This window comes from Quercus robur, chromosome 3, assembly GCF_932294415.1.
Source record: "Quercus robur chromosome 3, dhQueRobu3.1, whole genome shotgun sequence".
Lineage (NCBI taxonomy): Eukaryota > Viridiplantae > Streptophyta > Magnoliopsida > Fagales > Fagaceae > Quercus > Quercus robur.
The window spans coordinates 44618594-44634574 of record NC_065536.1 but is presented as its reverse complement, the minus strand read 5'-3'; the positions used below and the strand labels follow the sequence as shown (position 1 = coordinate 44634574).

Below are 15981 nucleotides of genomic sequence, written 5' to 3'. Positions count from 1 at the left end.
ATTGGAGAGAAAAGATGAGAGGAAATGGTAATGATAGTCTACAAAATTACCCTTACTTTTTCTTTTTACTTTTAATGAGTAGGGCATAAAAGTAATTTAATTTTTATTCTCCTACTTTCTGATTGTCTTTACTAAACATACATAATAATTAAAAATACAAATATCATTTTCTACCTTCCCAACTAAACAAAGTCTTAAACGTGAACTTCGCGGCTGCAGTAGGGAGGCTTTATTCATAGACAGGCTCTATTCATTTCCTAAAACACTTTTGGACATGCACTGGTTTTTTTTTTTTTTTTTTTTAAATTTAAGTAAATCTAAAGCCAGCCATCATGCTTTTATAAGTGACAACTAAAAAATTGTCCCAAAAAAAAAAAAAAAAAGAAAAAAAGAGTGAACTAAAAAAAAGGCTGATGTTTCAGTCTTTCCTTAAAAAGGAAGAAACAAAGTTGTGCTTGATATTCATTCTCCAGGTAATCGCTCTTTCCCATAAAGGACCAAGCTGCAAACAAGCAGTGATGGTTTCAGAAAAGTGAGACTACCATCTAGCTAGGTTCTTCCCCTATAACACCCCCAACGCCCTATTATTTTTATAATTCCCTCTCAGTCAAAATTGGGGAGCACGTTCCTTAGGATTATTTTGGGAACTTTGGTGCTTCCTTTGTGTTCTGGGACATTTTGAGAAACATCTTCGAAGGTTTCATGGCATTTCAATAATCAGAAGCATGTGCGCCGTTTATCTTATTTTTCATCCCTAGCTCTAGCTAGCTAGGAACAAAACCAATCATCTCTATAAATAAATATATATATATATATATATATGATAGCTTGATGGTATTATTGTATTAATGAACTTTGTATGATACTAGTACTTCTGCATGAATGACTAACATTTACAAGATGCATCATGTATTTCCTAAATGCCTGCTCAGTAGGTATTCCTTTAATAGTTGACAAGGTTCGAAATAGCTATCGTTTTGAGATGGAAACTGTTAACTCAATAATGGAACTTGGTCTAAACCTAGCCACTCGTTTTGATTTCTCGAACCATGTTTATGCCAAATCGGTACATTGAAGTCTCATGTTGATGTTATATAATACTAATGTCTCTTCCTCGCTGCTATTGTTTTTTTTTTTTTTTTTTTTTTGGTAAAAATTGTAAATATGTTGATTGATGAAGTTGTGTTGTAAGATATTTCTTTCAAATTACAATCATTTTCTTTATTAATTTTTTTAGGACAACATTAATTTAGCTACAAAATTGGTTATACCTAATCTAAGGCTACAACCTTACTTAATATCATTTTAATGGATGTAAATTTCGACAAATCTATTATTGGATTACATTTTCTGTTTATATCTTTCATACTTGCAAAAGTTTTAAAAAATTAAATATCAATAGCTATGTCATCAATAAATTATTTAAATTGCAAGTTTTTGTAGTTTAATATTGTGCATAAAATATAAACTTATAAATCATATAGTAAATAATATCCGATTTACACAAAATTTGACATATGTATTAAAAACTAAAGAATATACAATCCAACGGTTTGATTTTCAAAATATGTAATAATGTTAATTTTTTTATCTTTCATACTTGCAAAAGTTTTAAAAAAATTAAATATCAATAGCTATGTCATCAATAAATTGTTTAAATTGCAAGTTTTTGTAGTTTAATATTATGCATAAAATATAAACTTATAGATCATATAGTAAATAATATTCGATTTACACAAAATTTGACATATGTATTAAAAGCTAAAGAATATACAATTCAACGATTTGATTTTCAAAATATGTAGTAATGTTAATTTTTTTAAAGGAAGTTATAACCTTAAGTTACAACTTACAACTAATTTTGTAACTAAATTTTGTCTTTTTTTTAATTAGTATATTAAATAAGGACAACGTTTGACTACAAACTAATTTGTAGTCAATAACTACAACTCCACTCAATATCTTTTAATTGAATGTGAATTTTGTAAAATCTACCATTAAATTACATTTTTTTCCTTATCTCCTCTATATTTGCAAAAATTTCAGATGATCAAAGATTAATAGCTAGGTCAACTATCAAATATTTAAATTTCAAGTTTTTATAGTATAAAATTATGCATAAAAATAAGTTATTGGATCGAATAGTTAATAACACCTAATGATTGGTAAGAAATTTAACATGCGTGTTAAGAACAAAAAAAATATGCAATCCAACAATTAAAATTTTAAAATATTTATCCATGTTAATGTTTTTAGTGGAGCAATTAGGTACAGCCAAATTCATAACCAAATTTTGTGTACTAAATAATTGAAACAATAACAATGCAAAATGAAAATGGAACGGCAATACTTTGGTAGAATTGGAATACCACTTTCCTTTTTGAATAAAAGAATAAATTACATTTACAGAAAGGAAGGACATAAAAGAATGATATATTATAACTAGATGAATTTTTTTATTTTCAAAATGTCTGATGAAATGAAATATCCTTTCCAAAAAAAGAAATGGAAGCAAAGCGAATACAAATTTTTTATCTCAGTTTTTGTGTTTCACTTTATACTCTATAAGTCACAATTTGCTATTTTTTTTTTTAATTTCTAATTTCTTTATGAAATAACCAAAGCGTATAATAAAAAATAATATATAAAACATATGTCAAATTGTAATTAGTAGAGTACAAAGCAGAGCACCAAAAGTGAGATAAATGATTTGTGTTTGAAGCAAACGTGATTATAGTTACGCTACGTATGTCTACACCACAAACTGTATTATCTAATTTTACCTAAAATTAAATTCATTCTTGTAACCCTCGATTTATTCATTTCAGTGCAATTTATAATTTAACCTTAAATTTAATGCATGTTTTGTAAAACAAAATTTTAAATATAGTTTTTTATAAATACAAAAGAATTTCATTCTCTAGCATCTGTTTCATGAAAACTGTTTTTTATCATCATACCTAAGATACTAATTTTTTTTTTTTAAAGGGATACTAATTAATTTTCAGTATAAAAGAGTTTGAATTTCAAATCTCTTATTCATCAATATAAAATTTACCGTATCCAATTGGAACTCACTTTTTCTAAAGTTTCTTTCATAGAGTAAGTATAACACAACCACCTAATGGGACAAGGAATCCTCATATGCTTTTTCTATCACTCTGAATGGCTTTAACTTTCACCGCCTAAAGTCCTTTTGAACCCCTTTTTTTATTTATTTTAAAATAGAAAAAGGAAAAATAAATGTGCCCTGCCTACCGCAGGAGATTCTTTTTATCTGTCTTTGTGGTATTATTTAACAAGAGGCAAACAATTTTTTACGTGAAGTTTTAATTTTCTTCTTTAAAATTAAAAAGTTATTAGAAACATATTTATAGTTTTTTTTTTTTTTGAAAAATTACACTTTATCACTCTAAATTATATACTCAATTACATTTTGCATCACAAACTTTTTGAATGTTGCATCCTAAACTATGATCTTTGTTATATTTTGCACCTCGACATCAAACTTATTATTAACTTGGATAAAAAAATATGACACCACATGAAAAAACCTAATTATCCATCTTCTTAATCTCCTTAAAAAAAAAATTATATTTTACTATTCTAAACTATATTTTTTATTACACTTTGTATCTTAAACTTTAAATTTCTGTCCAAGCTAACAACAAGCTTAACATTAGAGTGCAAAATATATAATAAGAGTTATAGTTTAAGGTGCAAAACATGCATTTAAAAGTTTATGGTGCAAAATATAATATAGAGTATAGTTTAAGAATAAAACATAATTTCCTTTTTTTTTAATAAGACGACAGAACCCATAAATGGTTTAAATGGTATTAGTATGAGTAATAGGATTTATGAGAGTTTTTGTTTTGAAAAAAATTATATTGTAACCACTGTAATCATAATCAAGCATTTTTATTAGTACAAGTAATAACATAATGAGAAATTTTATTTTGAAAAAAATATATTTCAAACACTATAATTTAGGAAGGTTTTAAACTTTAAAGTTCCTTTATATTTATAATATTAGACATTATAGTTTAAGGGCTTTTAAGTTAAAATAAATAATTTCATAAGTATTTCATTTAATTCAAACTCTCTCTTCTTTCTCTCCATCATTATTGACCTTAGGGCATATCCGCATATGGTTTGAAAGTAATTGAAACACATTTTAAATCAAAGGTTTAGTTTGAAACTTCCCTCAAATTACATGATCTAACTTATAAACTATAGAGTTTAATTTAAAATCCCCACAAAATTTAGGGTTTAAAATGTAATTTCTTATGTGATGGTTGATATGGTAAATGGAAGTAATATTGACTAGCTCTTATCTCTTTATTTATTTATTTTTCCTTGTACCAGCAACAATTTTGTCGATCAATGGAAGTAGTATTGACTAACTCTCCACACAATTTTGCGTTTGGAGATTTTTGAAGAGACTTTTAGAATTTAGAGTGCATTTTTTAATTTAATTTTTTATTGTAATTAAACTTATTTGTTTATTCTTTGGTTGGGGGAATTTGTTTCTTTATTGAAAGTTAGTTCTAATATAATTGTATCTAGAAAAAAAAAAATGAAGTTTTTAAAATCAGTATATAAACAAGTAAGGTTTTTTTTTTTTTTTTTTTTGAGAGAGACTAAACAAATAAGTTAAAAGTAAAAGTTTTAGGCAAAAACACCTTAAGTTTCGTCACATGACTATTCCATGCAGATAATCTTGTGTGTAGCATATATCATGTCAATTAAATTGTTTTCTCAACGGTACTTCTCATCACATTAAATGATAGAAAAGAATTCTGTAACTTACATTAAAATAAATACATTAACAACTGGTTTTTTTACACCGTCGTTCATATAGAACTTTCACTCACTCAGTTAGGCATACCACAAACACAAAAGAAATGAGGGGTTGTAAAAAATTCTGTAACATTTTCAATGCCCTAGACTTATTGGATAGGAAAACAAACCTAATTATAAATTGTGTTAAAGAATGCATTATCACTTTTCAATGCCAAAGTAAAATTTCTTGTATTTTTCAAAGAGCAAATTAAGTATGCTTGCCTTTCAATTTGCTACTATCAGGATATTAAGTCATTCAATAATATATATATATATATATATATTGTGGGGCCCAATAATTTATGGGCCTGGCCCGCTTGCTTATGGGGAGTCCACAGGCCTAAGCCGAAGAAGGCCATGGCCCAAGCTCAAAGATAAGAAGCTCAAAATGGCCCAGGGATACAGCCGAGGACAGCTTGGTCCTCGGCAGACCCAAAGTCTCATTGATGAAAGTGGTATACGGGCAAACTTTAAAGATCAGAAAATATCTCAGGGAAGTTGTCCTTAATACCCTTCACTGATAAGACTCTGCACCTAACAGAACCGGATTTTTAGGCTTTATTAACCATTCCCAACAATTCTGGGATTAGACTGACGGGACAAATATCAGTCCTGAAAATGTTGACCCTACACGTGGACGAGGGACAGCAAACGTAGGCTAGTATAAAAGGAAAGGAAAACTAAATTAGATGAGGGGGGGGATCTCTCTTTCTCTATCCCCATCCGGCCTGGAAGGAAAAACTCCAGGGATGAGAATGCCCAGACAATATATGGACGCCACCTCAAAAAATCCCGCCGCCGGGTAACCGGGGAAAGGCATTCGTGCTCCTCGGACAGGATCCGAGGAGTCCAATTTCTCAGGTTATGAAGCTGTAGGGCTTGGATATCTTGACTGTAGTCCTCTCTTACCTAAGTTTCCCTAAAGTCCGGTTTGGACCAACGCCCTGTGACCAAACGCTAGCCTTTCAAGCCCACTCTCTACAAATCTTATTGTGAGGGATCCTCCACGTGCGAGCCCAACGTCATTGTTGGGCCATTTGAGAATCGTGTCCCTACAATTGGCGCCGTCTGTGGGAAGGCTTGCGCGTTGGCACGGGTGGCGCATGAGTCAACTCTCTAGCAAGCAGAGATTCGCGAGTTTTTCCCATCTCCGGTGACGTGCAGTTGTTGCTCTGACATAAGCTTCTGCTAGGGGCTACGCCTTGCACTGCTAACGGCGCGGGCAGCTCTAGGGGCTTCCGGCCTCAAGCCAACTCTCCCCTCCCTGGCCTAGGGGTTAACCCTCGAAAAATAAATAAGTATAGAGAAAAAATTACTTAAAAAAGAAATCTTACAAGTTTTGGACAGAACCAAAGCCTTGTATGGTCCTCGGACCCAAGCCTATGGGGAAACCAAGTACAAAAAAGATATCTTACAAGTTTTGGACAGAACCAAGGCCTTGCATGGTCCTCGGACCCAAGCCTATGGGGAAACCAAGTACAAAAAAGGTATCTTATAAGTTTTGGACAGAACCAAGGCCTTGCATGGTCCTCGGACTCAAGCCTATGGGGAAACCAAGTACACAAAAGAAAAACCATAAGTTTTGGACAGAACCAAGGCCTTGCATGGTCCTCGGACTCAAGCCTATGGGGAAACCAAGTACACAAAAGAAAAACCATAAGTTTTGGACAGAACCAAGGCCTTGCATGGTCCTCGGACTCAAGCCTATGGGGAAACCAAGTACACAAAAGAAAAACCATAAGTTTTGGACAGAACCAAGGACTTGCATGGTCCTCGGACTCAAGCCTATGGGGAAACCAAGTACGCAAAAGAAAAGAAAAACACAAGTTTTAGACAGAACCCAGGCGTTGCGAAGTCCTCGGACTCAAGCCTTTTTGGGGAAGCCAACTACTCGGATGGGGAAGGTTCTCAACTCAAAATACTGTAAAAGGTTAAGGCCAATGTGTTAAGAAGATGGCGAAACGACCCAATGTTCATTAGCCTAAGGAAACTGATCATTTTGCGGGCGACATGTCCTCGGATGGTTACTTCTTACACTGTATCAAACACTCAGTCCTTATCTCAGCTAATTTTAAGGTGAGTCTCGTTCCTCACTGGTCGGCATTGCCATGTCGAATAATTTTATTAAAGTTATGGTGGCATCTTTTTATTAGCAAGTATTTTGGCCTTAGTTGTCATTGATTCAAATGCTATACTATTGTGCCGAGCAGTGCTCGCAAATTTATTAAAACATATAAACAGAACATGCGAAGTAGAATAACAATAACTTTTATTAATATGAAAAATTACTACAACGTACAAAGAAGGGCTTAAACAAGCCTATACAAAAATGAATTGCCAAAGCAACAATAGCATCCGCAATACAGATAAGTAAACAGTCAGATGTCTTTTAAACTCGCCTTCAAAGTCTCTCCAATCTCTGCCTCAGTACTGTTCATATCAAGAGAAGAACCTTCTTTAGAAAAAGATGAAGGAGAAGGAAGAAGAATTGGAACACATGGAAGCACTTCAGCAAGCTCTTGTCATCAAGGAGCGCGAAGGAAGAAGAAGATGGAGGACATGAGTAAGAAGGAGGAGAAGAAGAGGGAAAAGGTGAGAAGGAAGAAAGAGAGGCAAAGGGTGGCACCAGTGAACGAAGACAGGAAGAAGCAGGGGCATTTAGTCCCTGCCCCAGTTCTGACTCCTAACACACTGGTGCCATGTTAGATATGCTCATGAGAGAGCGGATGGTGGTGATAATGGATGTTTTTGACTCGGTCACACCGAAAGTGAGATGTGACGAGTCCCTGCTTCGGATTTTGGCTAAAAGGAAGGGGAGACAAATCTTGAGTCTCCGCCATTCTTGCCCTGACCGAGCCATCTCAAGCTTTATTAAGACATGGTGTTTTTGGGAATGGAATGGTTTATTCATGGCTGACAACTGTGCTGAACGTATTATCGGATAAGGTATAACCAGAGAGAAGAAGCGAACTCTGGGAGGAATCTGAGGGACTCAGGTATGAGAAAATCAGCCTTTGTCTTCTCTCTTTATATAGAGGACGAAGAGCAGAGTACTTAATGTGTGCAGATCTCCAAGGAGATCTGCAAACATAAATACGCCCGTTTCATTCCCCCACACCATCAAAACCGTTGAATTTGGGAGGTCTCGTAAAAGAAGAATATTAAAGGCATGCTTCGGATAGCCAAACGGCATAAACGCATCGCGCGTAAATTGAGGGAAACGTCTTGTAGACCGGCGCATTCCCTGGGGAGGTGAAGAGTCGCCAACGTCGATCAAGGGCTGAATTAAATGAGCCACAATAAAGGCTCGGTATTATCAAAACCCACCTTTCCAACCAAGATGTTGGACAGCAGGGTTTTGAGGGGCTATTGTGGGGCCCAATAATTTATGGGCCCGGCCCGCTTGCTTATGGGGAGTCCACAGGCCTAAGCCAAAGAAGGCCATGGCCCAAGCTCAAAGATAAGAAGCTCAAAATGGCCCAGGGATACAGCCGAGGACAGCTTGGTCCTCGGCAGACCCAAAGTCTCATTGATGAAAGTGGTATACGGGCAAACTTTAAAGATCAGAAAATATCTCAGGGAAGTTGTTCTTAATACCCTTCACTAATAAGACTCTGCACCTAACAGAACCGGATTTTTAGGCTTTATTAACCATTCCCAACAATTCTGGGATTAGACTGACGGGACAAATATCAGTCCTGAAAAAATTGACCCTACACGTGGACGAGGGACAGCAAACGTAGGCTAGTATAAAAGGAAAGGAAAACTAAATTAGATGAGGGGGGGGATCTCTCTTTCTCTATCCTCATCCGGCCTGGAAGGAAAAACTCCAGGGATGAGAATGCCCAGACAATATATGGACGCCACCTCAAAAAATCCCACCGCCGGGTAACCGGGGAAAGGCATTCGTGCTCCTCGGACAGGATCCGAGGAGTCCAATTTCTCAGGTTATGAAGCTGGAGGGCTTGGATATCTTGACTGTAGTCCTCTCTTACCTAAGTTTCCCTAAAGTCCGGTTTGGACCAACGCCCTGTGACCAAACGCTAGCCTTTCAAGCCCACTCTCTACAAATCTTATTGTGAGGGATCCTCCACGTGCGAGCCCAACGTCATTGTTGGGCCGTTTGAGAATCGTGTCTCTACATATATATATATGTGTGTGTGTATGTATGTATTTTTTTAGTATTTAACAATGAATATATTTATAGTGGGTAGTGGTGCACCCACATTTTTACTTACTTTCTCCAAAGGATTAGAGAAAGTGTTTGGGAACACCAGGGAGCAAGCCTAGTGGAAGAAAGCTCTTGCAATTTTTTTGTTTTTTTGAGAAGAAAGAAACCTTTTGTGATCATTATATCAGCGAGTTCGAAAATTGTAAGATTAAGTAGTAGTAAACCTTATTAATATATTAATATAGTCTCATGTCATAATGCAATACAAAAGTTTAAGTGTAGTAGTAAGCCCCATTAGTTAATATATTCACGTCATCTCATTGCATACCGCAATACGGGAGATTAAGTGGCGCGGATGCATAAACCACACTTGCAAATCCCTTTCTTTTCCGTTTTGAAAAAAAAAAAAAATATATATATATATATATATATATATATATATTTTTGTGGTTTATATCCAATACAACGGAAACAGGATATAACTTCTCCAATATTAGGCTTATACCACGTGTGTTAGTAAAAGGAGATTGCTGCCCTTTGAAGCTTTTTGTTTAGTTTGCTCCATTTCATCACGCACTATTACTCCACTCACTGACTCACGCAAACAAAAGCAGCAGCTTTTGTATTCTATATAAACCCCATCAAAGGCTTCATTATTCCTTCATGCTAACGTAGCTTTTACAACCCTCTCTAGTACTCACAACTTGATGAGCTTGAGCTTTCTTTGATAATATCCTCCATTTTTGTTTCAATCGGTTTTATTATTCTTAATTTCGTGGGTTTCTTTGACCCTCGTCTTAAGCTTAATTAATTAGAAAAATGAAGAACAAGGCTTCTGTTATCATCAAACAGATTATGGCTGCGTTGAGTTCTATAGCTAAAGCCAAGTCAATAGCTATCAAGAACAAAACAAGCGCATTCAAAGCTCGCCTTATAATGTTCTCCTTGTTGAAGCAAAAGAAGGTTATAATGGATTCACTCTCCCACAAGATCCATAGACTTCTTGGACAGAATGACAAAGAAAACAACGACGAGATAGGTGAGCAAAGCATGGCCATAGTTCTCTACAACGCCATGAGAAACAAGTCGCAAGCGAGCTCGAGTCACACCCAGCTGATCGAGAAGGCCGAGGCTGATGATGATGATGACGATGATGATAAGTACCCAGATCTCAGGCACTCGTTGTTTGATGAAGAGGATCTCGAGTTTGAGGATCAGGGTGGGTCCATTATTGATCTGGTAAGGAATGCCAGGGAGGAAGGTGAGAATTTTAATCTGGAAGATGAGATCGATCATGTTGCGGACTTGTTCATTTTGAGGTTCCATAAACAGATGCGCATGCAAAAGCTGGACTCGTTCAAAAGGTACCAAGAGATGCTTGAGAGAAGTCTTTGAAGATCAATACTCAAGAATAGGGAAAGGTGAACCTGCTGCCATTATGTCATAACGTTTATAACCACAACATGAAATCTTTGATGATCAATGCTAGCCAGCTCGATCAAGAAAAGAGCGATATGTATATGGGCTGTCTTTCTTTTACTTCGATTCGGTCCATAGCCTGTTTTCTATCAAAAGTTTTATATGTATCAGTTTATATCTTCTTCTTTAGCTTCTACAGTTCTTGGGTCTCTTTGGATTGTTATGGGTACTTTGACATATGAGGTTGTAACACTCTTTAACACTAGTGTATATTTTTGATGTGGAATAAAAGCTTAATTTAGCCAGCCAGATCTGTTTGTTTTCATGGCTATAACATTTGAGGAAGGATCCAGTCAATTCATTTCTCTTTCTTTTCTTTTCTTTTCTTTTCTTTTACCTCTTTATATTTAGTTTTTAATTTATATATTGATGATCTTCTCTTAGTTCTCAACAATAAAAGGCTCTGAAACAATGATTAGCAACATTGGTTAGTGACATATTGACATCGTTGTTATTAACTTTTATGCTATGACCATATGATAGGAACTAGAATCTTATGTCCCTTCCAATTTATACTCCTTCAAAAATGTCATTTTCTCAACAAAAAAGAAAATCATACGTCATGTGTTTATTATTTATTTTCAAAATTTTAGTAAATTTAAATAGAAAAAAAAAATGACGTAGGTGAAAGTGGAACAGATCAATTTAAAACGATAAAGGAAAGTGTCAGGCCATAAAAACTATACATGAGCTGTTGCTCGCTGTAAAAGTTCAAAAATATTTAAAATATGTTTTAAGGCTTTTGTTGAGACAACTTTTGTATTTAGAAGACGACGCGTCTTTACAAACTCTTTCGGTAATGTCCACGTCGAAGTGTGTTACTATAACATTACTTTAAGTAAAGTTGAAGTTAAAAAACAAAAAGCTTAATATGAAGGATGCAAATTAGTAAGTAACCTTTACAGCTGATGTGTAACCAATAACATTCATTTATATTTTATCAAAAAATAAAAATAAAAATAATAATAATAACAACATTCATTTATAATGTTGTTTAAATCTACTAATCATATTCTATTTTTAATAATTCAATAAATTATGGATATTTTTATTAAAAACACTAGAAAATACTAATCAGTTAAGTTATAAAGCTCTTCGCACCAATTACATTCTTTGTCACGTTAGTTTGTATAGATGTAATGAAATTTTTAACATATTTTAAAATTTTCCAAACAAAAATATTTTAACTTTATAGTGTTAGAAAATGTTAAAATTACTACAAATTTTATTACAATATCCTTGAAACCTTTTTTAGTATTTTACATCTCAACAATTTACTACATGTTTTTATTATTATTAAATGATTCATGTAGGGTCTCGTTTTTCAGCCCAATACCACACGGTGGGTGGGATCTTGGACCAACGGGCCCAATACAATGAATTTGTAGAGAGTGGGCTAAAAGGCTAGGTCTTGGTGAACGGACAGTCGGTAGGCATGGTGTTCATGATGATCACACAGAGGTGAACTGAGCTAATCCAAGAAGACTTTCTCCTTGGCACGGCCTGGATGGCTCCGGTTCTTGGACCTAGTCCCCCCTTTCTAGACTACTTCTTCCTCCTTTTATACTAGCTTTTTCCCTCCTCCCAACGTTCACGTGCAGGTTCAGCTTTATAAGGCTGGTACTTGTCCCATCAGCCCATACCCAAAGTGGTTGGGGGTGGTTGTAAAAACTGAAAAGCATGGCTCTGTCAGGTGTAGAGTACTTAATTGCAGTAAGGGCAGCCTTTCCCTTGTTCTTTGTCGTTTTAGTACTTTTCATGTTCGGTGAAATGACCCGGAATGTCATCACCAGGACCGAGTTGCTCCCTTTGCCCTCGGCTACATTTATGGCCGAGGAGGGTCCTTCCCATGGCCGAGGAGGATCCTTCCCATGGCCAAGGGGTGGGCCTTCCTTGGATCGGGCCTTGGGCCCAACACAGACATTGACATGGGCTTCCCGGTTTTATACCCCCCACAATTCATTATTATAATTTTTATAAATAAAAAAAAATTATAAATAATTTTTATAATTTATTTGTCAGGTGTAGAGTACTTAATTGCAGTAAGGGCAGCCTTTCCCTTGTTCTTTGTCGTTTTAGTACTTTTCATGTTCGGTGAAATGACCCAGAATGTCATCACCAGGACCGAGTTGCTCCCTTTGCCCTCGGCTACATTTATGGCCGAGGAGGGTCCTTCCCATGGCCGAGGAGGATCCTTCCCATGGCCAAGGGGTGGGCCTTCCTTGGATCGGGCCTTGGGCCCAACACAGACGTTGACATGGGCTTCCCGGTTTTATACCCCCCACAATTCATTATTATAATTTTTAAAAAAAAAAAAAAAAAAAAAAAAAAAAAAAAAAAAAAAAAAACAAATAAATCCTCCCTCCATCACTATGGTCTTTTTTAAGAGACATTTACGTTTCAGTACTATCAAAGAACTAAAATTTTCAAAAGAATACATGATTTTTTTTCTTTTCTAAAACCTAAATTTAAGAAAGAAAAAAAAATGTTATGAAATTTAAGTATATAACGTAGCAGCCAAAGGCCTTGTAACTGAATTAGCGTCTCCCCATGCACAAAGTACTTGGAGGTCTAGGAGGGAAAAGGGTTCGAGTTGCGGGGTTAGCAACACGTTGTAATTATCTCTCAAAAAAAAAGTATATAACATAGCACCTTCCACCTTAATTACCATGTCAAATTATATTATTTATGTAGTAAAAGTTTTAGTAGCTATAATAACTAGCGCATGACCTGCACAATGCACGAGCTTATTTTATTTATTATTGATGGAAAAATATGTAAAATCATAATAAATTCTATTAGTAGAACATTAGTTCTTTTGCTAAGTGTTCAAACCTACAACTATCATACTCTAATAATGTAATCATAATACAAAAATTTTGTGATAAGGATATTGACAATTTTTGCTCTCTTCTCGACTTCATCAATAGTCATTTTCTTATTTGTCTTTGGCTCTTTCTCAACTACTCTCCTGCTTTTAATAGCAATTAAAACCTAACAAAGTAACATCAACATAAATTAGAGAATGGTGCACTATGTTGCACTCTATCAATTTCAAAGGATTATTATTATCGGTTACCAAAAAACAAAAAGGATTATTATTATTATCATAAATCATCCAACATGTTTGGCACTAACTGGGTATGAGTGCAGCAAACACATGCATGTACAAAATTTTGGGTATAAGCAAAAAAAAAAAAAAAAAAAAGCTTGTAATGTTGAATGCTCATGAGACCAAGACTAAACTGATTTAAAACGTAAATTCAATGTTCAGCAAGCATTTATTGATAATCTGCATATCAATAATCATAAACTGATTTAGGAATAAGTTTCATCTTAAAGAAAATAAATCACTCAGAAAAAAAACAGATTGTGGATAGGAATTTTGAAGACATTTCCTAAAGACATCATCTCTCAATAGAAACTAAAAATACAAAAATATTTAACCAATAGACTAACATGTACCAAAAAACCAAATGGCATTCAAGATAATCAATGTTAGACTCCTATAAGATTGATACAATGCAACATCCATATTAGAATTGAATAATACCAAAATTGGAACGCATATATTACACAATTAAACACACACATAGATAGAGGAGAAAAATCCCATAGACAATTTACTCAAAAAATCAGATGTCAAAAGCTCAACACATAAAAGAAGCAAAATAAACATCGCAAATTTATACATAAAGCCATGCCTATATAACTTTTAAATCATCCAAATGAAGCAATATTAGAAGCAATTTTAAGGATTCTTTCCCACACTCAATGGCTTCTGCAACATAAAAATCACAATCAACACATATACATCTCATAAAGAACAGTTAACAGATTTGTTACTGTTCTACTTGTCAATTGAAAACAGTCCCAAGTTAACTACCAAAATAGAAGTCATAACCATAACTGGAGATTGTACCAACTTCAATAAATATATGTATCTTTGTCTAAAAGAGTCTGTAATTCCTTAAAAAAAAAAGCAGCCAGGTTATACTTAGACTACCAAAAAATATGATTCATTCCAAACCAAGAAAAGAAGACATATTGGACTTTAGCCAAAAATGTTCTCTATTCAGCATTGCAGTCAGCGAGGCTTTGATGAAGGGTGGGTGCGGTGAGTCAAAGAGATGTGATGTAGTTTCCACTTGGGATGCACCACCACTAAGTGGTGCAGAGCGTATCCTGCTTCTTTTACTAGTCACGACACCGACATTAATTCCATTCCTGTGTGTTTTAATCTATATTACACCATTATAATGCAAATACCTTAATCAAAGCCACATGTAACCCAAAGATCTACATCCAAACTAATCCAACTATTATAGGAAAGAAAAAGATCATATTTAATGCACAAATTGAAAATAAAGAGGAAAACTTTCTGTTTGTAGTCTCAGCAAGCTTTTTCTTAGCATCTGATTTTTTCAATATCTACACTCCTAATCATTAAAACCCATTGATCCACTCTTTATAGGAAAAAGAAAAAGAAAAAAAAAAAGCCCATAATTGTAAATAAACTTTAAACAAAGAACAAAATGAGATAAATGCAGAGAATTTCTAACGGTAAAGTGCGGAGAGAGGGAGATAGAAATCTTACCAAAATACCTAAATCAAAACAAAGCAAATACCCAAACTGCCAAACATAAATCATAGTTATCGCCAGATTTGTGAACAAATTAGAGAAGGGATGGAGTTGAGATTTGAGAATGATTAGAGCAACAATTAAGATGAAATTGAAACGTTGGAGTGAAGGGAATTTTTTTTTTTTTTTTTTGGTCTGTGTTTAGTTCCGTCGAACTTTGTTCTCTTCCCCTTTCTCTATACAGCAAGCAAGCCTTTTTTAATTAATTTAAGCGGTTAATTTTTTATTTATAATGAAAGGCTTTTAAATGGTGTTGTAGCATTGAGAAATAGAATAACATTTCACTTTTTAACTTATCATGGCAGAATTTCAGATGGGTAGTTTTCCTATGTAGCATCACCTCCTTAATTGCAAGAAAAGTCTTACACTTTTATATATAGTATTAGATACTTTATTTTTCTATGACCATACTCATTTTTGTTTGATGATTCAATAGATGCAACAGGGGTGTGGGGGTTTGAACCCTAGATATCTCTATTTGAAACACCAAAAGGTACCAATTAAGTTATAAAATGTTTGGCTCTATCTATTGTGAAAGCATGATTGGTTGGATTAGCCCTTTTTTGTATGTTATATAATCACTTAAGCAACTTTCTTGATTGCCTCTACATCGGGCAAATTTGGTTAATTCTTTATATATGTGTACTATCTAGGATTGACTTGAGACATTTTGGGGCTTAAGTAGACATCTAGAATGGGCCTTTTTTATTTTATATTTATGTATTAATTAAATTAATATTTTTATATCACAATATATTTCATTTAAAATCCATTTTTCTTCCCTTTTGAGATGTAAACAAACTAATTCAATTTTTGTATTCAAGTTCTTCTAACACCCATTTTT

General features: G+C 34.2%; 1 protein-coding gene across 1 annotated transcript; it reads left to right on the top strand.

Annotated features, from left to right (window-relative positions):
* The first annotated feature begins 9670 nt into the window (after window positions 1–9670).
* On the top strand, window positions 9671–10771 carry LOC126718033 (uncharacterized). Its single transcript, XM_050420057.1, has one exon. The coding sequence runs from the start codon at window positions 9836–9838 to the stop codon at window positions 10409–10411; it is 576 nt and encodes a 191-aa protein (XP_050276014.1). The 5' UTR covers window positions 9671–9835; the 3' UTR covers window positions 10412–10771.
* The last annotated feature ends 5210 nt before the right edge of the window (window positions 10772–15981 follow it).